The 26,760-nt window shown below is 32.1% G+C and overlaps 3 protein-coding genes across 3 annotated transcripts; 2 read left to right on the top strand and 1 right to left on the bottom strand.

Annotated features, from left to right (window-relative positions):
* Positions 1–4,055: 4,055 nt before the first annotated feature.
* LOC133680631 (fatty acyl-CoA reductase 3-like) lies at positions 4,056–8,970 on the top strand. Its single transcript, XM_062103662.1, has 10 exons — positions 4,056–4,248; positions 4,342–4,445; positions 5,117–5,322; positions 5,435–5,535; positions 5,676–5,868; positions 7,610–7,771; positions 7,870–7,951; positions 8,062–8,331; positions 8,415–8,542; positions 8,639–8,970. The coding sequence occupies exons 1-10, from the start codon at positions 4,170–4,172 to the stop codon at positions 8,790–8,792; spliced, it is 1,479 nt and encodes a 492-aa protein (XP_061959646.1). The 5' UTR covers positions 4,056–4,169; the 3' UTR covers positions 8,793–8,970.
* Positions 8,971–15,160: 6,190 nt separating this feature from the next.
* LOC133679306 (alcohol-forming fatty acyl-CoA reductase-like) lies at positions 15,161–17,766 on the top strand. Its single transcript, XM_062101850.1, has 10 exons — positions 15,161–15,319; positions 15,397–15,500; positions 15,598–15,800; positions 15,918–16,018; positions 16,163–16,355; positions 16,496–16,657; positions 16,740–16,821; positions 16,957–17,223; positions 17,344–17,471; positions 17,578–17,766. Exons 1-10 carry the CDS (start codon positions 15,241–15,243, stop codon positions 17,726–17,728), a joined length of 1,470 nt encoding a protein of 489 aa, XP_061957834.1. The 5' UTR covers positions 15,161–15,240; the 3' UTR covers positions 17,729–17,766.
* A 3,787-nt stretch (positions 17,767–21,553) lies between these two features.
* On the bottom strand, positions 21,554–25,873 carry LOC133679690 (proteinaceous RNase P 2-like). Its single transcript, XM_062102363.1, has 6 exons — positions 24,874–25,873; positions 24,049–24,150; positions 23,750–23,925; positions 23,372–23,492; positions 22,245–22,313; positions 21,554–22,094 (listed from the first exon to the last, which is right to left on the bottom strand). Exons 1-6 carry the CDS (start codon positions 25,780–25,782, stop codon positions 21,762–21,764), a joined length of 1,710 nt encoding a protein of 569 aa, XP_061958347.1. The 5' UTR covers positions 25,783–25,873; the 3' UTR covers positions 21,554–21,761.
* Between the last annotated feature and the right edge of the window lie 887 nt (positions 25,874–26,760).

The raw sequence follows: 26,760 nt of genomic DNA on the forward strand, positions 1-26,760 counted from the left end.
ACGTAGCAAAGAAAAGTTCTTTTCCAATGATTAAAAAAAAGAAAATAAAATAAAAAACTATGATTTTCTCATTCATGCATGTCCAAAGAAAAAAAGACCCGAAGGGGGCTTGGTGTGGTCAATTTTTTCCCCCCCTCTTTTCATGTAAACATCTTAAAATCAGAGACAAAAGTGGATAAACCTTTTAATCAAACATTCAAATTGAAATTTTCAAACCTATTTTTTATCAGAAACTTCTGATTAAAATAACATAACCGGTGAACCAACCTCTCTCATGCATCTAGGATCTTGGTAGACTTGCAAGTGACTGTATTTTTGAATGTTTATAGTTTTTTTTTTTAAGTTAAGGTAATGCTTAAAAGTTTGGTAATTATTTTTTTAAAAAAATACATCAAAAGAATATATTTTTTATTTTTTACAATAGTATAATAAAAAATATTAAAAATAATTTTAAACAATAAAAAATATTAAATTTTCACAAAACACTTTAGGGATTGTTCACCTAGTACCATTATTGTTTTTCAAAAACAATGAGCACTTGTACTCTAGTTGCTTAATTGCTGAGAGAGAGTCTGAAGTGAGATCCACATGATGTGTATGTTTCAAGAGGCAGACGATCAACTGATCTTCATGTGAGGAAAAAACAACAATCACTCAGGAAACTGTGAACGACACAAGTGAATAATAAAGAAAAAAGAAAAGAGTTAAGATTAGAAAATATAGCACTCCTCACATTAATGAAGGTAGGTCAACAGCTAACTTAATTTTACCAGTACTCCTACATGAATAGGAGCAGCTATAATGGTCCCTAGCACTGGTCTGAAAAGTACAAATCTATAGTTTTCTTATATATATCATGAATGTGATTTGTATATGAAACAATTTTGTTTTCTTTTTTAAAAAAAAACAAAGATTAAAATCATAGTTATCATGTCAGGAGAAGGATTTACATGAAAAAAATATCTGTGTTATTGAATTAATTAGTGAGCCTTCGGATATATATAATGAAACAATACCTTCATAATGAATCAAGACTACCGTCAACAAGTATTTTAGTTCTGCTCTGTTTGTTTTTGTGTTTTAAAAATTCTTTTAAAAAAATTTAAAATTTAATATTTTTTATTTAAAATTAATATTTTTTAATATTTTTAGATCATTTTGATACACTGATATTAAAAGTATTTTTAAAAAATTTAAAAAATTATTTTAATATATTTTTAAATAAAAAAACATTTTAAAAAGTAAAATAAATTTTATTTAACAGCCATATTTTTGTCCATCCTGTTCGGTAGGAATAATTTTGAAACATGTTTCACATTCATTTCTGAACAATTGTTTATAAAATCTCTGTCAAAAGTGAACTTTCCAAAAGCACATTACAGCCTTAAAAAGGTTAAAAAAAAAAAATAAACTATAGGGACATTAAATTAATCTCAATTAGACAGGGTAATTTATTGATGCACACAATTTGTGCAAACAATCTCAGATCCACCATGAAAAATACATAGTTTGGATCAAAATGCCTTGTACCCTTTGTTAAATTATATATCGTTGTCCCTTTGGGTTTATTTGCTTGATCTTTCTCCCCTAAACTGGAATATTGGATTGGATTTCTCATGCTTTTGTCTTCTCATAAGCTGCCAAGCATATTTGTGTACAGAAGAAATTAAGAACATACAAGAAGGAAACTCTGATTTGATTAAATACTGTTATTTTTCAGAAATCAATAAAATATTTAAATGTCATTGTTCTAGCTATTTACACTTTATTATTCTAGTTACACCTGTGAGGAGAAACTTCTTATCAATTTTCTGCTCGCCTCAAAAGTAGGTTACTTGGACGTACCCCAACATCAAGTAGGAAGGGAGTTCTAGGATGTCTATATTTTTAAGCATAATTAGTGCAATAATGCAGATTATAATTAAAATCAACATAATTTAATAAAATAGCAAATATAATTAGGACAGCAAAATCAAACATAATCTTAATTATATTGACAAGGCAATATTTTTATTGACAAACAATTCAAATAGAATGAGGATTCATTCTAGCTCTTCTTATATTTTATTGTTCATCGCTACAGTGTAATAACTATTTTATCATTCCCATAAAAAATTGCATATCTTTGAAGCATGGTTATTTTGATATTTTTACAAGGTGTATTAGTCATTACTTATTTATTTTGGGGGTATTTGTGTCCATTCAATGTTACATTAACAGTAAAATAACCAAAATACCAAAAAAAAAAGTGGTCTCAAGTATGGGTATTTAGATATTTTTATTTTATATACACAATAAAATTATACATATATCCTTGGATGTAAGATATTTAGTTTATTATAGTCAAGGGTATTTGAGTCTTTTGGCCTAGGTTTTATTGTTAATTGTAAGTTTGGTTGAGGATAATAATGTAATTCTCCTTTTAAATAATGATTTTTCAATTGAAAAACTACTGGTGCAGGCAAAGCAAGAGTTATGGCATTGGAACCGCTACATACTTTGCACGGCGTGTGTGGCGATTTCTGTTAGTAAAAAAATCTCTTCCCTTTTAGATAGCGCGTGTAAATTCAAATGTGGCTAATGTATTGCTGGTGATCATTTTTTTTATTCCTTCATTTCTCTCTTTTACCCTAGTAAATACACCATGGTCCTCATTGTTTTTTTTTTCAAATTTAGACCTTTTAGTTTTGATTGATGTTATAATAATATTGATGGCAACAACAACAATTAAATTAGTAATGATAATAATAATTCTAATAATAGTAGTATTATTATAATGATAATAATAATAGCAACAACGACAACACCTACAACAATAACAATAAAATTAGTGATGATAATAATAGTAGTAATTGGTGTAGTGATCATGGTGGTAACAATGCTACTGCTACTACTACTACACATAATAATAATAATAATAATAATAATAATAATAATAATATAGGAGAGAAGAATAAGAAGAAGAACAATAATGATAATAAAAATATTAATAATAGTTGTGTGTGATAATAGTGATGACAACAATAGTAATAACAATAAATTTTAATAATAATATTGATGATTGTGGCAATGATTGTTAAAATAATAACATTGTTAATAAAAATACTGATAGTATTACTAATAATGATAATGTTAACAATAATTTTGGTGGTAATAATAATGATAATAATTAATTTTTTGAATTGCTATTTTTAAAATTTTTTTGTATGATTGTAATTTTTTTCAATTTTATCATTTAATAATTAATTTTATAAAAATTAAACTTTCTAATTTTCTAAATTGAGTGCTTCAAGTTTAATAACTAAGGTCACAAGTTTAAAAAAGTTAATATTTTTTTAAAAGCTTTATTTTTTTATTTTTAATTAGATTATTTCACTCATATAATTTAAACTGTGGATTTAATAAAATATCATGTATTGACTTAACTCTAATTAATATTTTTATATATTTATGAGGAATATTTTTTTTATGTATTTTCATTTATTTTTAATACTTAAACGTTTTAAAAAAAAAAATATTCCGACACTGCAATAAATGACGGGAACGGAACGGAAGCCAGTACCAACTACACCAACGCTAAAGTATAGTTATCACGGCGCCCTACAAAGAAGACTAGCACACGTTTCCAATTTAATGGCTCGTACAGAGATACTGTGACAGATTTGTCTACTATTGTTTTTTTCATACCTAATAATTTATGGAAGGTTTTTGCAAGTGAACATCACTCACCCATGAAACCAAGATGTTGAAAAAAAATGGCTTTACGTTCTAGATTTGTTTTTTAAAATTTAGTTCTATAAATCTTAAAATTATTAGAGATTTGTATAATTATTAATTTTAAAATTTATAAAATTAATTAAAATATATATAAATTAACCTGAACATCTAAATTAATAAAAAACAAATGTACAGAAGGTAAAAGTGGATCATTGAATGGATGCCTGATGCATTTTGATCTTTTAAGTAAATGACCTAAGCAATCTACCAAAGAAAAGGATAGCGTGTGCCCTCCCTCATAAATGTCCTGCCCCCCCCTCTCTCGCCACCTTGCTATATCAACATGAAATATTGGTGCTAGATTTTGGCAAAATAATTTGTGTTTCGATTCATTTCAACATACAAAAACACCCAAATTAAACACAGACTTCCATCCCTATCCCTCTCTTGCAATGGAGTTTGGAAGTGTTGTTCAGTTTCTCGAGGACAAGACCATTTTGATCACGGGGGCAACTGGGTTTCTAGCAAAGAGTAGATATCTTAATTCCTCTTATTTGTGTTTTTTCCTCTCTTTTTTGAGTAAGGCATCATGAATGGCTATAACTTTTCTTACAATAACTGCAGTTCTTTTGGAGAAGATCTTGAGAGTCCAGCCAAAAGTGAAGAAGATTTACCTTCTTTTAAGAGCTGCTGATGCCAAGTCTGCTTCACAACGCATACAAAATGAGGTACACAATATAATAAAACTTGAGGGAATAAAAGGCAAGAGAAGTAAAAATGAGAGGAAAGAAACTAAACTAGCAAACTGCAAGAAAATAAAAGTCCTGCATGGTCTATATCTTACAAATTATATATGGAATCATCGTTTAGATAGGCCAACACCATATATAGATATATCGGGATGCATATTCCTTGAAAGTACTTTTGTTACTAAAAGTGGAAAAAATATGAGGAGGTAGACATTTGATGTCATAATTCATTGATTAAGAGCCTTGGAAATACATACAACTCTTCTTTCACGAATCAATCTGAATTGGGATAATGTTCTATGTCTATTCTTTCACAAATCAACTGCTCGGATCCGTTCCTTTAATGTTAGGTTCAGCTACACTGGAATGAATATATTAAAGAGCAAGGAGTGTATTACAACTTGAAGTAATTAATAGGTGTCATTAACTCTTATTTTACTTTTAGTTCCTTTACTGATAGATTTTTTCACTTATTTTTTATGGTTTTCTATCCACTAGATGACCATCGATCTTAATAAAAATATCTCGTCATTCGTTCATAACCAAAACAAAAAAACAAAAAAAAACCTTGGAACCACGTAGATGATTTGTTTGATAGCTATTTTTGTCTATGTTGTTATGAATTGTTTGTAACTTGTTCTATTTTGTAGGTTATAGGGAAGGACTTGTTTAGAATCCTAAAGGAAAAATGGGGTGAAAGTCTAAATTCCATCGTCACCAAAAAGATAGTACTGGTCCCTGGCGACATCTCTTACGAAGACGACTTGGGAGTGAAAGACTCAAATCTGAGGGAAGAGATGTGGAGTCAATTAGATGTTGTAGTTAACTTAGCTGCAACAACCAACTTTGATGAAGGGTAGGCAGGAATCATCGACTACCTTTTTTTCCCCTTCTTCTTCTGTCCATTTCAACAACAAGAACTGAAAACGAAGCAATTGGTTTTCTGTTTTTTGCAAAATATAATGTAGGTATGATGTTGCACTTGGCATCAACACAATGGGAGCTAAGCATGTCTTATGTTTTGCCAAGAAATGTGTCAGACTAAAGGTTCTTGTCCATGTATCCACTGGTCAGTGGTGATAATTGTTCACTTCAATATCCGTTCCCACCACCTCTAATAATTTGCCCACATTATAAGATACGCTAATATTTTTTATGCTGCTGGTAGATATATTTTCCAAAATCTCAAGGGATTTGGTGCCTTTTCAGCTTTTGTTTCGGGGGAGAGAGCCGGACTGATTCTAGAGACTCCATATGGCGTAGGCGACACCCTTAATGGTGTCTGTGGATTAGACATCGATGAAGAGAAGAAACTGGTTGATCAAAAACTAAATGAACTTCAAGCTGAAGGTGCCACAGCTGAAGCAATTAAGGATGCCATGAAAGACATGGGCATGGAAAGGTTAGTCATAATATCTAATATATAATGCTCGAATATTTTTATTATTCTTAATTAATCACTCTAGCATTACGTTTGAACTCGTAGCATTTTGATCTCTGGCATGTCAATTAACAGTGATATATACCATGAGGATGAAAAAAATTAAGAAATTATTAGGTATTCTTGATATAATATTTTCTTACTTGTATAAAGTTGAGTCTATTTTTATGCGAGCGAATGAGTATCATAATAGAAGTATCTAATGATTTTTTCAAAAATAACCTAGATAATTAAAAACTAATAAAACAATATAACATTCCTGTGTGATTTTTGGTCTCCAGCGTAGAAATAATTAGTTTAGAATATAAATAATATTCATGCACCCAACAAATAGAATTTGTTTTGAAATTAGTACAGTAGCAAAAATTATAAACTATACTAAAAGGGCTCAACATCCTTATTATTATTTACATAGACACAAAATACTGTAAATTAAAATAGTATAATAACAACTTAGTTCTTAACATAAAGAGTTGTATGAGCAATAAAAATTATAAGGTTATTTTTTTACTAGAGTGTATTTAATATTAAAAAAATAATTGAAAAAAAATAATTATCACAGGTTTTGATAGAGCTGCAGACTATAAAAAGTGAGCACCTGGCGCTGGCATTGCGGCACTCGGGTTTATCCTTGCGCCAACCGGTGCATATAAATAATTATTACAGTAGCAAAAATTGTTTTACTAAAAGAGCACGGTTAGAAATTTATTTGTAAAAATAATATATTTTGTTAAGATATACATGTGTGTTCAATTTTAAGGGTATGGTTCCGTCTAATTTTGAAATTGAATTTGACATGCAGCTATTTTTATAAATAATTTTTTTAACTGTGATATTTTGTCAAAAGAAATTTTTATTTTTGTTATTATGATATTTTTATTTTTAAAAAAAATTAAGCTCCAACAAATATACATAGTACTTAAAGTCTTCATGGGACCCCGAAGGAAGGAGACCCTGCTGCCTGCCTGTTGATACATGCACTTGCATAGCAAATAATAAATGCAAGAATGAATAGTCGAGGTATGCGCAATGAAGGGCTAATGGGACATTCAATTTTATGATTGTGACTATGAACTGAAGTTTTAGGGAGGAAAAAAAAACTGCATTCAATTTTTTTTTTTGGTAATAGTTGAAAATTTAATTAAAAAAAAAAGACTAAAAAGATAATAGTTTTTTATTTTTTTGCATTCAAGTTTCTTACCAACCAAACTCCTTTATTGCTTTCAATCCTTCCTTTGTTTTAATATCAATAAATTAAATGTTCATACGATAGATCACCTAACTTGTACTACGTAGCTTTTTTCAGCAATGAGCTCAACCTTGATAACATTTAAGGACCATGACCAAACTGGAACTACCCCGTCCTCCCGGGCTTCATGACCTCCTACCCTAAACATATTGAAAAGCTGGCAGAGACCTAAACCTAAGCCTAGGACTCCGTGTTCTTGTTCGGATGTGAATTATTGAAGGCCGTTTCTTTTCTTTTTTAATTTAAAAGGGGACAACACTGCAGTTCCAGGCTTCCAGCTGAGGGAGATTCTTGTTTCTCAAAGAATGAAATAGAATACAAACAAACAATTTCTCAAAAAACAAAAGGACCCTTCAACATATAATATAGATACTAACTTGTTCTGAAAAAGTGATATGTGCTAGATATGAATTTTGATTATAAAAAAAAACTGACAAAATTAATGGCATTTAGGGCTAAGGTGTATGGATGGCCAAACACCTATGTATTTACAAAGGCAATGGGAGAGATGCTTGTAGGACACTTGAAGGAAGATTTATCCGTGGTCATCATACGCCCTACCATTGTTACCAGTACATACAAAGAACCTTTCCCCGGTTGGGTTGAAGGTGTCAGGTACATTTAAGGAAAAAAAAATCATTTTGTTTTGTTTTGGTGAAAATTAATGGTCCTAAAAGCAATATTGTAATTAATTAAATTTATCTGTGTCTTAGAACAATTGATAGCCTAGCCGTTGGTTATGGGAAAGGAAGACTAACATGCTTTCTTGGAGATATTACAGGAATCGTTGATGTGGTGAGTTGGTCATGTCATTTTTCAGTCATCTTGATAAGAATTGAATATATATTCAATTGGTAGCAAGGGAAAGAAAAATACATGAAATGTTGAGACATAACTTTGTGCAGATACCAGCTGACATGGTGGTGAATGCGATAATTGTGGCCATGGTGGCTCATGCTAATCGACCATCCGAGAATGCAATTTATCAAGTGGGATCGTCAGTAAGAAATCCTATGAGATACACTAATCTTCAAGATTGTGGCTTTAATTACTTCACCAATAAACCTTGGATTGGTAAGGATGGGAAGCCTGTCAAGGTTGGCAGGGTTAAAGTATTAAGCAGCATGGCTAGCTTCCACAGATACATGGCAATTCGTTATTTGCTATTGCTAAAGGTTAATCTGTTCAAACATTCACCACAGTTAATACCTGCATATCTATCAATTTGTTTCTCTCGATCACTTGTTTTTTTTTACAGGGACTAGAATTAGCAAATATGGCATTTTGCCATTATTTTGAGGACAAGTATAGTGATCTCAATAGGAAGATCAAGTTTGTGATGAAATTAGTGGAGCTTTACAGGCCATACTTGTTCTTCCGGGGAGTGTAAGTATATTCTTCATTAATCTTGCTGTCAATCTGCAAAATTAACCATTTCATGATCAGTATAATTCTTATAATATGCTCACATCTCGGATGCAGTTTCGATGACTTGAACACAGAGAAGTTGCGAATGGCAGCTAGGGAGAACAATTTAGAGACCGATATGTTTTACTTTGATCCCAAGACAATTGACTGGGAAGACTACCTCACTAATATCCACTTTCCTGGGGTGGTAAAATACGTTTTCAAATGATGATCATCGGCAAATATTGGACTACCTCCCTCTCTCTTTCGCCACCTCGCTATATCAATGTGAAATAATAGTGCTAGGTATTGGCAAAAGCATTTGTGTTTAGATTCATATTAACACACAAAAATTCAGACTTTCATCTCTATCTTACTTCTCTTGCATTGGAGTTTTGGTTTCTCAAGGACAAGACTATTCTGGTCACAGGTGCAACTAGGTTTTTAGCAAAGTGTATAATAATTCATATCCTCTTTCTTTGTTTTGCTCTCATAAACTCAAATTTAATAGGTATACAAACCCCACTGAAGGCTTAAAAACCTATAATGTCAGTTAACGTGCATGGGTCTAAGTTTAGCTTTAGAGAAGAGCTTAGTCTCCATGAGATCATCCTTGAAAAAAAGTTTAATGTCATGGACTCAATCTAAAAAAAAAAAGTTCAATTTTATAAGCTCAATCTAGAAAAAAAAACCTCTGCTCTCATGTATTCAGGTACATTTTAAATTCTACTCTTCCTATATCTTTAGGTGTGTAAAAGTCATCTAAGAACCCAATATATTTCTATCAACATTAATATTTATGTAAGGAATAATTATCTCTCATTAATGCATATGTTAGAGATATTTTCTCTTATTAAAATTATTAGGGAAAATAACACTTTAACCCCTTCTCTTTATTAAAAAAAAAAAGACTGTGGGTTATAAATATACCATGAATCTTTCAAACACTAATTTCTGAATCTTTATTCTCTACTTCATATTTATTTTTGGAGTTTCTTTTTAAAAAATCATTGTATTTTCTCTAAAAAAAAATATCTACTTAAGTATAAAAGAGTCCTTAAAATCACAAAATAGTATTTTTTTTTTTTATAAGTATCAGTCAGTAGTCACATTGATTGAGGAGAATTGACCAGATTTAGATTTACTGATTATCCAAAATATAAATCTTACTCCTAAGCTACTTGAAATTTTGGGACATCCTTTGATTACAACAAGGATGATTATATCTTTTCTTACAATGATCAATGCAGTTTTTATGGAGAAGACACTAATGGTGCAACCAAATGTGAAGAAGATGTACCTCCTTTTAAGAGCTCCTGATGCCAAGTCTGCTTCGCAACGCTTGCAAAATGTGGTATATATAATACTCGTGAGTAGTGAGGCAATAACAAGCAAGTAAAAACAACAGAAAGGAAATTTAATTCGTAGACCGTACGAAATTAAGTAAAGCACCCTATATATCTTACAAATTTTATGTTCTCTTTCCAACATTGATGAAAGGTTGGCAAGAATCATCGATTGCTTCTTCTTTTTTCCTTCTTTTGTTCATTTCTTTAACAAGGACTCATCAAAAGCTATTTTCTGGTTTTTAATGGAGGCATGATGTTGCACTTTGGTATCGACTCAATGGGAGCTGAGAATGGCATATGTTTTGCCAAGAAATGTGCTATGCGCTAAAGGACTAGCTATTTTTGCACATATCTCTACTGGTTCAGATCTCCTTCAATACAGCTTGGTATTATACGTCGTGTTTTGCACAGCTTCAATAATGGACTTCAAGATTTTAAGACTTTTGTAGCATGCAGCACTCTCCATTATTCCTTTCATTCCATATGTGATAATTACATCTTGAGAATTTAATAATTTCTCGAAAGTCATTTATTAAGATTAATATAAGTATTCATTAAAGTTGCTACTTATAACTCTCGATGATTATCAAAAAAAAAAAAAAAAGTTGCTACTTATATGGCATTGATTTTTAGTCTCCAGCGGGTTAGGATATAAATATTCACATGGACCAATATATATACATAAAAACCGCCTTGCTGCCTGCGTGTTAATTTTTGTACAGAACTGCTACTCGCCTTCTGTATTACCTTGCCTTTTTTTTAATTGGTGCATTAATCAAGTACAATCTTAATTAATTCTCGTGACCGAACACCATTTAAGTCAGCCAAGAAAGTAGAAACACTGCCTGCATCTTACATGGGACAATCCTCCTCCTTTCTGGTTCCTTTTTGTTGATTATTAGAAACATTTCAAAAGAATCAAAAATGGTTTTGACTGATTAATAAAAAGGGATTAACCATAGTTAATGATGCAGGGGATTTTCATTAATCGCATGATTTTATAATTTATTATCTAATTAAACTTGTAGAAAATTCTACAAGTTTTGTTTTTTATATACTTGAAATTTTATATTAGAAGGCTTTTAAATAAACATTTAAGTTGTTATTCAAGATTTATCGTTTTTTTTCTTAGTAGATCTAAATTATTTTTTTATAATTTATTTTTCTTTTCTGGCGAAAATTCTTTTGGACAAAAAAAATTATGTTGTTTTCTTGTATATAATTAAGAAAATGAATGATTGCATCTATCTTTGTTTTGAGTAAAGGAGAAGGCCACGTTTTTTTTTTATTATTATTAAAAAAAAAAGGATGGAATTTGAAGTATCTCGGTAGAGGGATACCATGGTGTAGCTCAGTGAAGAGTCCCTCGTTTGTTTAGTTGCCTTTTTTGTATGTTAAGAAATTAGTCACGCATTTAATTGCTATTGGTGGCGAGGTAAATCCTCAACGACTGCATTGGCGAAGGCAGGTAGCAGTCCTCCATGAATAAAGCTTCCTTGAAGATAGTTAACGTTAATACCTGGCCATCAAACTAACACGCAAACGAAAAGATAGTTCAGGGGACATAGTTAATCCAAAATTATAGGTAAAACCGCAAGATTGATACAAATATTCCTATAAATCTTATCCGTAAAAACTTTCCATAATTAATCGGATCAAATCATTGATTTATTCCAATAATCAACGATCGAGGAGCAATTGCATGAAGTTTTGCTACGTCCTAAGCTTCCATCTAGATTAATTGATGGCTACGAAGTGAAGTTAGATGGCTTCCAGGAAAAATTTAAAGGTTTGGTACCAGTTAATTAATTAAATTAGCAGGAAAAAAAACACTTCACGTTGTATTGGATATGGCCTCTGATCAAAGTTGATTAGGAGGATTGAGACATGACATAAATTTCCTGTTATATTTGTTGGGAAAACTAGGGACAAAACTACAGTGGCAGCTCATTTAATTTAAAGAGACAGCAAGGTTATCTCTTACTAATTAATGTGATGGTTTCCTATCACATGGTGCGGGACCACACAATAATATTATAATTAAAGCCTTGGGACTTCAATTACTAAAAAAAATAAAAACAAAAATAAAAAATGTGAGTTAAATTTTAGAGCCGAGCTAGACATGATATAAATATCCTGTTATGCGAGTAAAATTGATATGTGATGTGAGTTTGATCAGAATTGACAAACATTAATGGCATTTAGGGCAAACGTGTATGGATGGCCAAACGCTTGCGTAGTTACAAAGGCAACAACAGGGGACAGGGGAAATCATTGTAGGAGACTTGAAGGAAAATGTGTCTTTGGTCATAATACGCATAGTTTTTAAATCTTACAAGTCTGATGAGCACATCAATCTAAAAAAAATAAAATTCAAATATAATATTTATAAAAATTATTTAATTAATTACAATCCAACACTTATATAAATTAAATTTAAATTTTAAATTAATAATAAAAATTTAATTTTATATCCAAAACAAAAACCAAATATAAATTTTAAAATATTTAAAACAAAACACCAAATAATATAAATTTTAAATCAACAACATATTTATTTTTAATAAAAAACACATATTAAGTTTTTTGGTGTTCATAAAAACAAATTTTAAATCAAATATTAATGGAATTGAAACAATCTCATTAAAGTCTAATAAAACACTATCATATTTCCTTGTAACTTTATCGTCATAATTATTTTCAATCTCATTAATATTTATAAAATCTATATTTAAAACACAATTAATAAGTAAATATTATGTGATAATCAATATTTTGGTTTAAATAATTTTTTTTACTAAAAAATTAATTATTAATTATCATTATTTAAAGTATATTATATGGTGATTGCTGATAAAATATAATAAAAACTCTCTATTCTTTCAATTATTAAAATTAATAAATTAATTTTTATTATTTAATTTTTAATGTCAAAAATTATCTTAAAATTAATCGAATTAAAATTTTATCTTTTCCAGAGTAATTCCTATGTATTGAAAGCCAAGGCAATGAAAAACTAGAGTTTGCTTTCAAAAACTAGGATAACATCTCATCTACTTCCTCATAGCAACGATTGATTGATGGATTAAAAACTGTCAAATCACTAGTTACTAGAAACCCCCGACATTGGTACTCTTCATCGCCAATTCTACTCTGATACTTTTCCTCTGGAGTTTGGAATTCAAGACTGTAAGAAAAAAATAAGTTCCTCCCTGTTTGAAGGATAGCCAAGTTTTTTTACTCGAGTAAATGTATTTTACCAGTGAAGGACTCATCACTTTTACCAGGTTAGGTGTCTTACTAGTTAATTACGCATTATTCCCTCAAGAGATAGACTAATAATTTCATTATTTACAAGTAAATAGATAGCTCATCATTAGTTATTATGGAGAGTTTTCTCTCCAGAGAGGCAGCTTGTGAAGTGATAGAAGCAGATCAGAGGCATTCTCAGAGCTCGATATTTGGATGGTCATGGTCTGTGCAGTTATGGGTTGTTCTCTAAGAACATGGGTTGCTTTCGTGTTTGAATGAATTTTGCAGATAAACAATTACCAAGTGCTATCAAGCACATTTCAAGAAAAACCCATCAAGGATTTAACTTGATACCAGGTCAAGTGGTTGAAGATCACGTTAACGAAGAATCAAACTGTTTCCTCTACGTTTTACTACTTTTTGCTTTTTATACTTGAATGAATGTATCTTCATATCATCCAAATTAGTTCAAGTAATTATTCATTCTATGAAGAATTTAAAAAGCTGTTATCTGAATTGATTCAGATAATTTTGATGATCCAATTTTTATTTTATTTTTTTGGAATAGGGCTCGTTATTTCAAGTAATTTACCACTTTCACTACCACACCAGCGAGGAAAAAAATCACACTTCCGTTACGAAAGTACAATGGAACATCCTCAATGTTGTCCATGTCTATACTCGTGAAATTAATTAAAATGAGTATAGATCCACATATTCATGTTAATATATATATATATATATATATATATATATATATATATATATATTCTTCGGTGGACATAGCCAAGATATTTTGTGCCTGAGATATTCCTTTCTGGTGACATAGAAAAGCTGTAGATGAAATTACTCTAAAAAAACATTAGTAGTTAGAAAGACACTTTCATCCATTAAGGTTATCATGCCTCTGACACGTCTCTTCACCATAGAAGGACACTTTCATTTCATTCTACTTATCATGCCTCTCACACGTCTCTTTACCGTCCTTCATGGTTTCAAATCTTTTAATATATTAATGTTAAAAATAATTTTTAAAATATTAAAATAATTTATTTTAATACATATTTTAAATTATTATCATTACCATAATCTCAAATATATTTATTCAGACTATGGTTACAAGAAACCCAATAGACAATTACTATCCACATACAGTCACACCCACTCCCAAAATCCTCGTGTCTGGCTTCTAAATTTTCACTAGTTTCTAGGTGGAATTAATTCCTACCATTTATGAGGCATGTAAAAAAAAATTCCTTGATGTGCTTGGGACATGGCCAAATCAACTCCACTACTCTCTGATGAATGCCACGTCACATATCATGGCATAAATTTTTAGTAGGTTTTTTTATTACTGTTCAATATAGAATACGTACATTAATAGGAAGATTTGGAATTAGTTTTTATTGGGAAGTAGATGGGTCAACTTTACCAATTCAGAGTAAGGTGTCCTGATTCAATGGAAGTAGCTAGGAAGACCACACATTAGCCCATGACTCGTTGAAGTGTATCAGGCTCTCAGTGACGTGAAGTGAGAACTACTGTTGACCTAAAATCTGGTTTTCAGTTTTCACATCATGGGCAAGGAAAAAAAAGATGAGCCAATTAATTTTGCAAGCCACCTAATAAAAAACGGTGCTCAAAACCCAGAATGGATGACTTTTGTCCAATTTTCTGAACCCAGCCTTGCATTTTTCTAATCACGTGTAAAAAGTCAGATGATTTATCACAACAGCATTCGAATTATTTTATAGTGTTCATGTAGTTTTGCTCACATCTTGGCAAATATCAGATATACACGATATGTAGAATCTAAATTAAATATATCACAACATCGTTCCTTTTCCCATGTGCCTGGATTTAGTCGGTAAGCTGTCCTATCTAGATATGAATATTGGTCAAATACAGTAGTTGTGCCTCCTGTATCTATGCACGAAAATTATTATATAAATACTCCCAATACACAGAGTCATCTTTGTCTTTCGATATTTATCCTTCATCCTTCAAAACACATACAAGTGCATGAAATATCCTTCTTTGATTATATATAGTTTAACATCAAATCCTGTGTAACTAATGGAATTGGGAAGTATACTGCAGTTTCTTGAGAACAAGACCATTTTGGTCACAGGAGCCACTGGTTATCTAGCAAAGAGTACGCATCTTCTCTCTACCTCTCTCTTTATGGAGATTTTATGTTGAATAATTAACATTTTTGTTTAATGGGTGCAGTTTTTGTGGAGAAAATATTGAGGGTCCAACCAAATGTGAAGAGATTTTATCTCCTTCTAAGAGCTGCAGATGCTAAGTCTGCTACTGAACGTCTCCGTGATGAGGTAATAAAAATGTCCCTGAAATGATAATCAAAGGAATAACATGGAGAATCATTTAATTTCCAACGATTATCTGGGTCTAATTCCACTGCATGAACAGGTCATTGGGAAGGACTTGTTTAGGGTTCTAAGGGAGAAACATGGTGCAGGTCTGCATTCCTTTATATCAGAAAAGGTAACTCCCGTCCCTGGTGACATCTCCTACGAAGACTTGGGAGTGAAAGACTCTTCTTTGAAGGATGAAATGTGGAGAGAAATTGATGTTGTGCTTAATTTTGCTGCCACCACCAACTTTGATGAAAGGTAAATAAACAAAACTATGGTAAAAATAATCTATGATCTCCTTCTTTATTAGAATGTTAACACAAACTAATTCTTTTGTTTTTTTTTTCTGTATGGACGTGCGTGCTCCTGATCAAGATACGATGTTGCACTAGGCATCAATACACTGGGAGCCTTGCATGTTTTAAACTTTGCAAAGAAATGTGTTAAAATAAAGATGCTTGTCCATGTATCCACCGGTAAGTACAGTTTAATTTAATTAGACAGCTTCATCGACTTCTCGTTAATTAGTCTAATTATCATTTAGACTTGATTCCTCAATATCAGCATATATACCCAGCTCATGCAATTAAATTATGTTGATCTGTTTACGTTACGTTCAGCTTATGTGTGCGGCGAAGATGCTGGGCTTATACTCGAGCAACCATATCATATGGGTATGGCCAAAAGGGGGGACGAGAAAATTGATATCAACTTTGAAAAGAAAATGGTGCAAGAAAAAATAAATGAACTCAAATTAGAAGATGTTCCCGAGAAAGAAATTACTTCAGCTATGAAGGATTTCGGCATTGAGCGGTAATTCTTTCTTCTTTTTTCTTTTCTTTCAATGTGATGGGCTGAAATCTAGAATGAAATTAATAAAACCCAATTACAGCAAATAGAATGAAATTGAGATTTTCTTTATGTAATTTCTTTCTCTTAATCTGATATTGCAGGGCAAGGCTTTTCGGATGGCCAAACACTTACGTATTTACCAAGGCAATGGGAGAAATGCTGCTAGTGAATTTCAAAGATAGTTTGCCATTACTAATTATACGCCCCACCATGGTAGCTAGTACTTACAAAGAGCCATTTCCTGGTTGGATTGAAGGTGTCAGGTGAATTTATTCATCGAATACGTAAAAATATTTTCTAAATCTCTTATCTCAAATTAACCTCCATGTCTTGCCTCTTTAACAGAACTATTGACAGCGTAATTGTGGGCTACGGTAAAGGCAGAGTTACATGCTTTATTTCCGGACCACGATCAACTCTTGACGTGGTAATAAGATCACCCTCCCTTTCTCCTTCCATAAAAAAATAAAAAATGATAAGACGTGTAAATATTCTAAAAATCAATGGTGGTCTTAATTGAGAATTACTAGAATTTTAGAACTAACGTTTTCTGAAATTGCAGATACCAGCTGACATGGTTGTCAATGCCATTATAGTTGCCATGGTAGCACGCGCCAAGCAGCATTCGGAGATCATTTATCATTTGGGTTCTTCGTTCAGAAATCCTGTAAATATCTCAAATCTTCATGATTTTATTTTTCGCTATTTCAGCGAACATCCATGGATTAATAAGGAGGGGGAGTCAGTAAAAATTGGCAAAGGAATTGTTTTGAGCAGCATGTCCAAGTTCTACACGTACATGGCCATTCGTTTTCTCCTGCCGTTGAAGGTTTAATGTTGCTGGATCTTAAGTAAACTTGATTTAGTTAATTTATCTATTTTCGTTATCATTTTTAAATGCTGTTTTCACTGATATATATTGTGTTTTTTTCTTCTTTTTAATTCACAGGCATTGCAATTGTTCAACATATTGTTGTTTAAAAAATATCAAGACGTGTACACCGTTCTTGATAGAAAAGTAAAATTGGTGATGCGGTTGGCAGACCTTTATAAACCTTATGTGTTCTTCGAGGGCATGTACGTGCACTTTATTTTTAGTGTTGTATTTGGCTAATTAATTAATAATTAATATTTTTTATATAATTCAATTGACAAAAACAAATTATTTTTTATTTTTATGCAGATTTGATGATCTAAATTCTGAAAAGTTGCGGATAATATCCAAGGAGACCTGTCAGGAAACAGATATCTTCGACTTTGATCCTATGAACATTGATTGGGAAGATTACATGATAAATGTTCACATTCCTGGTCTTGTTAAATATGTGATGTAATAGTTATTTTAAGATTATATATCTTTTTTATTATATTTCTAATGATTATGCAATTAAGTTTCAATTTTCCATGCAATGGATTTATGATTGGCAAATCATATTATCTCTGGAAGACAAAGACATATTAATGAAATTTGATTTCAATATTTATGTTAAGTTTTTGTTGAAATGTGTGGAGCAAAGTAGGTCATGCATGCTACTTGGATATATTAGTACTTGAAGAAATTAATTTTGAAGTGGTAATTTATGGATTTGTTGTTCATGTTACTATTTTGGGTTGAAATAAATCAAAGGTTTATTTTTTTTTTTTGTAAATTTACCCCTTCGAATGTGATCATAGTCTAACTAATTAAACCTTGAATCAAGAAAGTTTTGGTTTCAAAAACTAATCTGCAAAACCTACCCTGAGAATATAAAATAATAGAGGTGGTTGAAGGTGGTAGCTATTGTTTTTTAAAATGTTATTTTGTTCAGAAATATATTAAAATAATTTTTTTTATTTTTAAAAATAATTTTGTATATTAGTACAATTAAAATCATCTGAAAACATCAAAAAAATAATAATATAAAGTTAAGAAAAAAATAAAAATATTTAATTTTTTTAAAAAATATTTTTAAAATCCAAAAACTAAACTTAAAATCCTTCCACTTTAATTTGTTTTAAATGCAGAGAGATTTGATCAAGTTCCATGACTTTTATTGAACGAAAATTACCAAGTTTGAATTTAAAATAAGGATTGTATTGTGGACGGAGACTTCCTGTAATATCCTACTCGGTGCGCTGCTCTCTTCTTGATGCTACGCCGTTCTGTTCAAGATGGAAGACCCCTTGCCACGTGTCATCCTTCCAGAAAGGAAGTCTTCTCAGCCGTCCACATAAGCCTCCCCATTTCTTGATTAATCTTGGCCATACGCCTACAGACCAACTTTTTGTCCTTGGAGGTGTTTATTTTCTTTTTTCGTGTCTTGTCATTTTCCGGCCTCTTGAGGGCAATTGTCCTTTTCCATGGCAGAACCATTTACCCTCCTCCTCCTGCGAGACCATTACAGATTGATTGATATGCTTGAGATTTTATTAAAAAAATATTTAATTCTTGTTCATGAAAAAATTGATGTATAACAATTATTTAAGAAAAGGAGAGATTTAATTGTCTTTTTTCATCGAAATTCTCTTTTTTATTTATTTAAGAGGATTTAATTAACATGATTACAGCTAAATGTTCGTCTTCTATATTTTCTTGGCTCAGACTATAAACTGGGTTCAAATACCATGTTGTAAAGTTGTACACCCAAATCACTTTCCAATAATTGCAGGTTGAAATATATATTCATAATAAACGTATGTCGGTGAAAAATACTACACTTTAAAAGACATGAAAAAAAAAACTATATATTTATTATGTAGATAGGGATATAGATATTTAGTATTTATACTATAAAAGACATTGTAGCACCATAAAAACATTGTCTTTACTGGTTTTTAGTTAAAATAAATATTATTGGGGGTGTTGTTTTTTTTTATTTCTATGTCAAAATTTGTTGAATTTAACTTGGCAGCCGCATCCAAATCAATTCCAACATGTGTTGATTCTTTGCCTAGCAGAACCTAATAGTGATGGACCCTAATACCACAATTACACCAGCAATGTTAGGTCTTGTTACCTAGTATGACCCAATAGTATTGGGTAGGTCTGTTTCATTTAAAATCTCGGAGTAAACCAGTTAACCCTTCGAGTCAATCTGGAACTCAGGTGATCAGGTAAAACCCCGATAGAGATCTTTTTTAAAAAAATATATGTTTTTTCTCCTATCCAGATACCCTTATTTTTTCATATTTTTAAATTGATTGCTAATTAATTTCAAAGTTCACTATATAAATATTAGAAGAATGTTTTATTTTTTTAATGTAGGATTTGAAATCCTTTAATATATATACTCTATATTTATAAGAAAAAAATTATATTTTTTCAATGTTGAGATAATAAACCTTTTTAGTTTAAATTCTTCAATTTAAAAGAATATTAAGATAGTATCTTTTAAATGTAAAATAGAAAAAAAATTTTAAAATAATTTTTTAAACTTATTTATTTATAATAAGTATAATTTATACACATAATTATTTTTTAATGCTATTGAATTTAGCTAGATTGTCAGATATTTTCAATTTTAGTTTTTCACCTTTTTAATGTCAAACCTTCTCACCCAACTGTTTTAAAGTCTGGATGTAAATATTATTAATTTGGGAGCCAAACGTTTGGCATTATTACGATATTATTAACTTCTCAGGATCAAGAACCTGATGTGATCTATAAGCTCACCATATAGCTAGATTCTTATAATACACACACACACACTCAAAACTTTCCAGATTACAACTACATGTTCGTCTTCTATATATATATATATATATATATATATATATATATATTTTGCTCAGACTATATACTGGGTTCAAATATCATGTCGTAAAAAATGGCCATTTTAACAAGTATGGATAGCTTCCAAGCATACGTGGCCATTCGTTTCCTGCTTCCTTTGAAGGTTAATTTATTGATTTGCTGTAATACAATTCCATTTTACTGTTCCAAACGATCTTAAACAAACTGATTATCGCCCTGATGTTTTTTTTTTCCTATCCTTCTTTTCCTCCCAGGCATTGCATTTGGTGAATATGTTGTTGTTCAGAAAATACAGAGATGCCTGTGCTGTTCTTGATCGAAAACTCAAATTGCTAAGGCGATTGACGGACCTTTTCAAGCCCTATGTGCTCTTCGAGGGCATGTACGTTATGTTCTATTCAGGCTGTTGTATTCCATCGTATTGTTTTGATAATTGCATTGACGAAAACAAATTATTGTCTACAGATTTGATGACAAGAATTCAGAGAAGTTGCAAATAGCATCAAGAAAGACTTGTCCTGAAACAAATGGCTTCAACTTTGATCCTACGAGCATCGACTGGGAGGATTATATGATGAATGCTCACATCCCCGGTCTCGTTATGTATGTGATGAAATAATTATAAGAATGATTATATATCGTGCTTTGGAAAATCCTTACCTATTTCTGATGATGCCATGTTTCAATCATTTGATGTAATGACGAATATTTATGCTTCTAATTAGGTTGTATGGAAAATAAAGAGGAGCGAAATGCAATGTGATTTCAATAGTTTTATAATGATGTCTGGTGTTCTTATAAAGCAAAATGTGTGGACTCTCTAGTTTATGTATACTGTAGAGATTTTGTGACGCCGGCGTGTAGTAAAAGATAGAAAACTAGAATTTCTCAAATCTTAAGTTGCAATTCTAAATTATATAGAAAATATATATTTTATAAATTTTGAATAATTTCTACAACTATTTAAATATAATTTCTAAAATCATAAATATGATAACTTACCGCTCGCGACTCAGACCTTTGATAAGATATGATAAATATGGAATTCAACCAATGCTTTGAAGGTAGAGTAGTTTGAAACGGTCAGGCTCGTCCTTGTATTTTTCTTGACTGGCCAATTCGATTGTCCAACTCTGCTCTTGCTAGGAAAATCCTCGCATTTCTTATTGGCTGGTTAAGCAGAATGGCATTGCATTATTTCCAATGTGACGGAGGATGTGTGTAAGATAATGCTCATAGCCTAACACATAGACGATATACAGCAGTAGTAAAGGGGAAAGAAGGGCAATTGAGAGGAGATACGCTTCTTGAAAACATTTTGCAACATTCATGTATTTTGCAAGTTCTGTCTCTTAATGAAAGCCCAGATGGATCGGCCGAATGAAATAGTGTTAATCAGAAGAAAAATCATCATCTCTCACCAGGAGAAAGGAACCGGACCGATAGCGCTCTCCATTAATGAAATGAGCTGGTATCTGTAGAGTGTTCTTTTCCATGTGTTGTTAGTGTACAGTACAGCACTAGTTACAAATTACAAGCCAAAGATTAACTTCACCGGGTGGGTGGGCACTGGGAATTTCCAAATAGCATGGCAAGTGCAAAATTTCTATAAGCTTACAACGGGCCAATTTATTCTACTGATGGCGCTGGTCACAAGGAACATGTAGATACGAAGGAGATGGGGACCTCTCTTTCCTTTTGCACGTCAGTGCTGTGATTTTATTATCAGATTCTTGAAAAGAAGCTTGGCTCTGGAGTTTATTTTTGCAACTTGTAAGACTTTCTGGTCTGCCAAAGCTCAGTAACTTACTATTGCAGCAAATATCATTACTGTCTTTTGACCCTTCCATGCACGAATCTTCTTCAAGAGCATCACAAGCTCTTGGCCGGGAAACGCACAGCCAGCTTTGAGGAGAATCATTACCATTGCCTGCTACAGGAACATGCCACGATCCATTTTCTGATTCCTGAACCCAAAAAACTGGCATCTCAGCAACACTAAAATTGTAATTATAAAAAGGGAAGAATAACGAGGAAAATTTTAATTTATAAATAAGCAACTTGTAGAGTAGCAGTCTGCAATTCTGCATCAGTATTGGCCATGTTAGAGACAATACCTGGATGACTACTGAAAACAGAGGTGGCATTTGAAGTTCCAGCTTCCCTTTGACAAAAGTATATCGAACCTGAAAACAGGAATGAAAAAAAGTTAGATCCATCAATAAAAATGTCACCAAACGCTACTAAAACCATAAAGGAGTGCTGTCTCGATGCAAGAAAAAAAAATTCAGAACAAGGACACACTTAAGAACAACTAGGGACAATGGACTCTCTTTTAGTTGCCGATTGATTTTTTGAAGGTGAAGCACTCCTCCACACACCCAAATGGTGTTTGAATGATATTTCATAAAGTTATGAGTTAAAAAGAAATCAAAACCACTAGTTTATTCATCCGCGGATAGAAATATATCTATACATATAATCCACTTATAGATACAGGCTGAACCTAGATGGTCCTTATTCCCTAAACAGTAGGCATTGCCTTCTTCACAAGCATATGACAATAAAAGTATACCTCATAAAAGCCTACATAATCACATACTTGTAAAGAGAAATGAAATGATTTATCTAATATAAGACTACTGGATTGACCAAATAATAGTTTGATTGGACCTTGTAACCAGTTGCAACTGATATTCCTGTGGTGCATCAAGTCAGTTAGAGGTTCATCGTAGACAAAATACATTCAAACTTATTGTCCAAAATATTCCAAGGCTATTAACACAAATCTCAACGCTACAATGAATATTGATGAAAGAAAAAAAAATCCATCTTCATTTACAAAACACTAATTAACCAAATGACTAAAACAGACATTAATATTGATGAATGCTGCAATTCTTAGTGATAAAAATGACAGTTAAAGTAATTTTAGAAAACAATAATTATGGGAAACACTATGTGTGTGAAACAAAAGCAAAACAATTACTCAACTCATCATATAGGTTTGAATATGGCCTAGACCTAGGTTTCAAAAGGGATATTTAACAAGTCCAAAAAGATGTCTCCAACAAAAAGTTCCACTACAGTACTATAAATTTACAATGAACAAGTAGATGCCTTGCATTTTCTAGTAATGGTCACTTCACCATACTTTCTTAAAAGGAATGGATGTTAATAACAACATCCAGGAAATGAGATTAACAGAGGGTATGCATTGGACAGGATTATGACAAGCACGTACTTGATGTCTTTCTTTCCACTTGATAAAGAAGTCACTTCCTAGTAGTTCAAAAATGTGATCTCGCATTTCATCGTTTGTCACTAGCAAGCATCTAAGTTTGACAGCAGCATATAGCCAATACCTGAAATACAAAATGACTTGTTAATAAAATACACAAACGAATAGAAAAGCTTTTTTAGGAAAATGGAGTAGATTCATCCAATCATATCAGCACTGTGGAAAGATCATATTTGAAAATGTTGCATTGATCAATTAGTGACTTGGATAAATGATAGGATAAAGTCCACAAAACAGGTGAAAAGGAAATTTTACAATAAACAATCCTTCAATGATAGAGATAACCACACACACAGAAGAACTAGTTCTGGAAGTCTATACCAATCATCATTGGAGCCTTGAGGCGTTGTATAAAGAACATCCTTTTCTATCCACTCTTGAATCAGCTCTCTAGTGGAAGGATTCTGTAGGAGTGCTCGAAGACGCTTATTGTGCATAATAATAAGTGGCCATTTTTTCCCACTCTGATTGTATAGGTCTTTTACAACAGCATCAAGCTGCTCTATTTCAATTTGTGAAAACATATAGCAAATGAGTTATACAAATTAGCAGTTATCAAAGAAGCATACTTAATGGAAGAGAAAACAAATGTAGTACCAATTCACATGCACGACTACAACCTGAGAAATGCTAAATCCGCCTTCTGCAAAATTCTGCTGATAAAGTCCAATATTTGCTCCATCTACTATTGCTTCATAGTCGGCATGTTCTTCTAGCCAATTCTATTTTATAATATATAGAAAGTAATGAGAGAGAATATCAATAAGTTTCAACAGATAAGAGCAACAACTTTTTTCCCAAAAAGAAGTGCTATTTAAATTCTGTATCTTTTCTAAATAATCGTGAAATTTGAAATTTTCTATGAAAACACAATAGCATTTGCACAATAGCTATAAGAGATCACCAATCTAAATATACAAAAATCACAATTTTAAACCAAATTTGAACCGTGCATGAAGAAGCTCCCAATAAAACTGTAAATCATGATAAGGGACAGTAAGCATGTCAAAACAATGGCTCAGGTACTATACCAACATAACAAGGCATCACTATATCTACATATGAAGAACACGCTCAACAACTATCACCATTCACGTGTATATGCCGAGAATGTTCCGGATAAAGGACTGGCAGTGACTCGGATCAAAAAAGGAAAAAGATTGACAACGACAACATTTACTCGATGAAAAAAAAACCAGCTCAACCATGTCACTCGCAGTGAGTTCACCAAGTTACTCACTCAATCTGTCTCTCTCTCTCTTTCTTTATTTTTTATTTTTGTTCTTTTTTCGGTATTCGAAGTCCTCAACCTTCATTGATCCTCAAATTCAAAACAAACCACATTAATACAAACAAGAAAAATCCAATGAAAATAGACAATCATGCACAATGAATCAGTAAATCAACAAAAACCAAGTACAAAAACAAACACTACCATCACTCACCTGAAACTCGCTAAAATTAGCCTTAACCTCCCTTTCCATAGCCAATCCAGCAACAGATTCAGCAAACCTCTCGGTTTCATCATCATCAATATCAACAGAAACCAGCTGCTCCCCGCAACAACAACACTTTCCACCAACATCCACACTCCCTCTCTTCAGCACCCACTTCCCTTTCCCAATCCATCCCAGCCCATGCCACCCTCCCCCATTCCTCGAAACCGCCTCTCTCACCAGATCCACATCCAATTCCACCCCACTACCCTCAAACACCGCAAACCAATGCTCAATGACCTTCGCGGTCTCTCCTCTCACACACCTCACCATCTTCCTCAATTTCTGCAAATACCCATAAACCCTCTTCTCATTTATACTCTCTACACTAACTTTCAACAATGCCGCAATCTCCCCCTCTTCTAAACCCACCCTCATACTCCCCATATGCTCCTCCACTTCATAAGCCTTATCAGCCTCCAACTTCTCACAGAAACAAAACAATGCAGGATCGTAAGTCCTCAACCTTGGCAATTCATTATAAGCCCCAACATTTTTAACCAGGTCAAAAGCATAATCACCATCTCCTTTAGCAGCAGCTAGTCTAGCAACAGCTGTGATTGAGGCTTCATTGGGTTTGATCCCATTGGACACCATGTGATCAAATATTCGAAACCCACATCGTAAAGCCAACTCTTTCGTCGATGGGTCATTGAGGGATACTGAACAGAGGTAAAGGAGAGTGTTGAAGCTGTATTGATTGAGACGAGTGTCTTGGGATATTGCCGTGTCGTAGAGGGAAATAGCAGAGTGTAAGTCTTTGGATTTTGAATAAAAATTGAGGTTGTAGTTGAATTGCGATTCTGGGGTTTGGTTTTTTTTGGGTTTCTTATTGTTGGATGAGGAAGCCATAGCCATGGATGGAATTCTCAGAGCAAAGACGAGGAGAGGACTGTTATTATTCAAAAACCCTAGACGTTGGAAAACCCTATAGAGTATAGACTATTTTGGTATGGGCCTGGGAAACCCCATAGAATATGGATCTGGTCTGGTCTAGAAAACCCTTATAGACTATGTTCAGTACAGATTTAAGGAAATAAAAGGTTTTGTGTTCTGAAGGTTTATAAATATTGGGCTAGGTTTTAATTAGACTGGATCTTGATCTCTCTTTTGTGCTTAGTTTTCGGGCTCAATAGGCCCAGGCCCAATGAAAAAAATAAAGACAAGCTGTCAATTGATAATAATATAATATAGACAAACAAGGCACAATTTCCAGTCCAGAGCCATCGACACTTGCAAGGTGTAAATCAAATCAATACAGAGCATATCAATAAATCTATTGAACAAATTTATTCCTATGGATCTAATAACGACACGTATGGCCTCTTCTTGATACTTTTTCCTGGTATTCTCATGACGTGTTAACGTCAAATTCTCAGTCCAGTGGGCCCATTGGGCTTCTTTTCTTAAAGCGACTTCTTTGCGCCTACCGTGATTCTTTTGTGTTTTGATAAGCTAATGTGGTAATATGATTCATGTTATTTTTTAATTAAGAATATATTAAATTAATTTTTTTTATTTTTTATGTTAGCACATCAGAATCATTGAAAAAATATCTAAAAAATATATATTTAATATTTTTTTCAAGCAAAAAATCAACTTAAGAAATTCTAGGCATATTTAATATTTTTTATGTTTCTAAGCCTTTTCTTGGTTGGATTACCAATCTATTGAAAATGCTGGGCATATTTGTTGAGTGAAAGGATCAAATGAAGGTTTTTCATTGGATTACATTATGGACCCTTTTAAAATTGAAGGGTTTTATTTATTTATTTATTTTTCATGCGTAGACCATTAATGTGCTGGCTTATTGATGTTGAAACAAAACCTTCAACG

The sequence above is a fragment of the Populus nigra genome, chromosome 19 (assembly GCF_951802175.1).
Source record: "Populus nigra chromosome 19, ddPopNigr1.1, whole genome shotgun sequence".
Lineage (NCBI taxonomy): Eukaryota > Viridiplantae > Streptophyta > Magnoliopsida > Malpighiales > Salicaceae > Populus > Populus nigra.

Excerpts from the sequence above, each read along its gene's own strand:
- LOC133680631 (XM_062103662.1), top strand. The coding sequence starts at position 4,170 with ATGGAGTTTGGAAGTGTTGTTCAGTTTCTCGAGGACAAGACCATTTTG. Across the intron at positions 8,332-8,414 it reads GTTATTTGCTATTGCTAAAG|GGACTAGAATTAGCAAATAT; the intron begins GTTAATCTGTTC and ends TTTTTTTTACAG. Across the intron at positions 8,543-8,638 it reads TACTTGTTCTTCCGGGGAGT|TTTCGATGACTTGAACACAG; the intron begins GTAAGTATATTC and ends TCTCGGATGCAG.
- LOC133679306 (XM_062101850.1), top strand. The coding sequence starts at position 15,241 with ATGGAATTGGGAAGTATACTGCAGTTTCTTGAGAACAAGACCATTTTG. Across the intron at positions 15,501-15,597 it reads CTGAACGTCTCCGTGATGAG|GTCATTGGGAAGGACTTGTT; the intron begins GTAATAAAAATG and ends CTGCATGAACAG. Across the intron at positions 15,801-15,917 it reads ACCACCAACTTTGATGAAAG|ATACGATGTTGCACTAGGCA; the intron begins GTAAATAAACAA and ends CTCCTGATCAAG.
- LOC133679690 (XM_062102363.1), bottom strand. The coding sequence starts at position 25,782 with ATGGCTATGGCTTCCTCATCCAACAATAAGAAACCCAAAAAAAACCAA. Across the intron at positions 23,926-24,048 it reads GCGGATTTAGCATTTCTCAG|CTTGATGCTGTTGTAAAAGA; the intron begins GTTGTAGTCGTG and ends GAAATAGAGCAG. Across the intron at positions 22,314-23,371 it reads AGTGGAAAGAAAGACATCAA|GTTCGATATACTTTTGTCAA; the intron begins GTACGTGCTTGT and ends TCCTGTTTTCAG.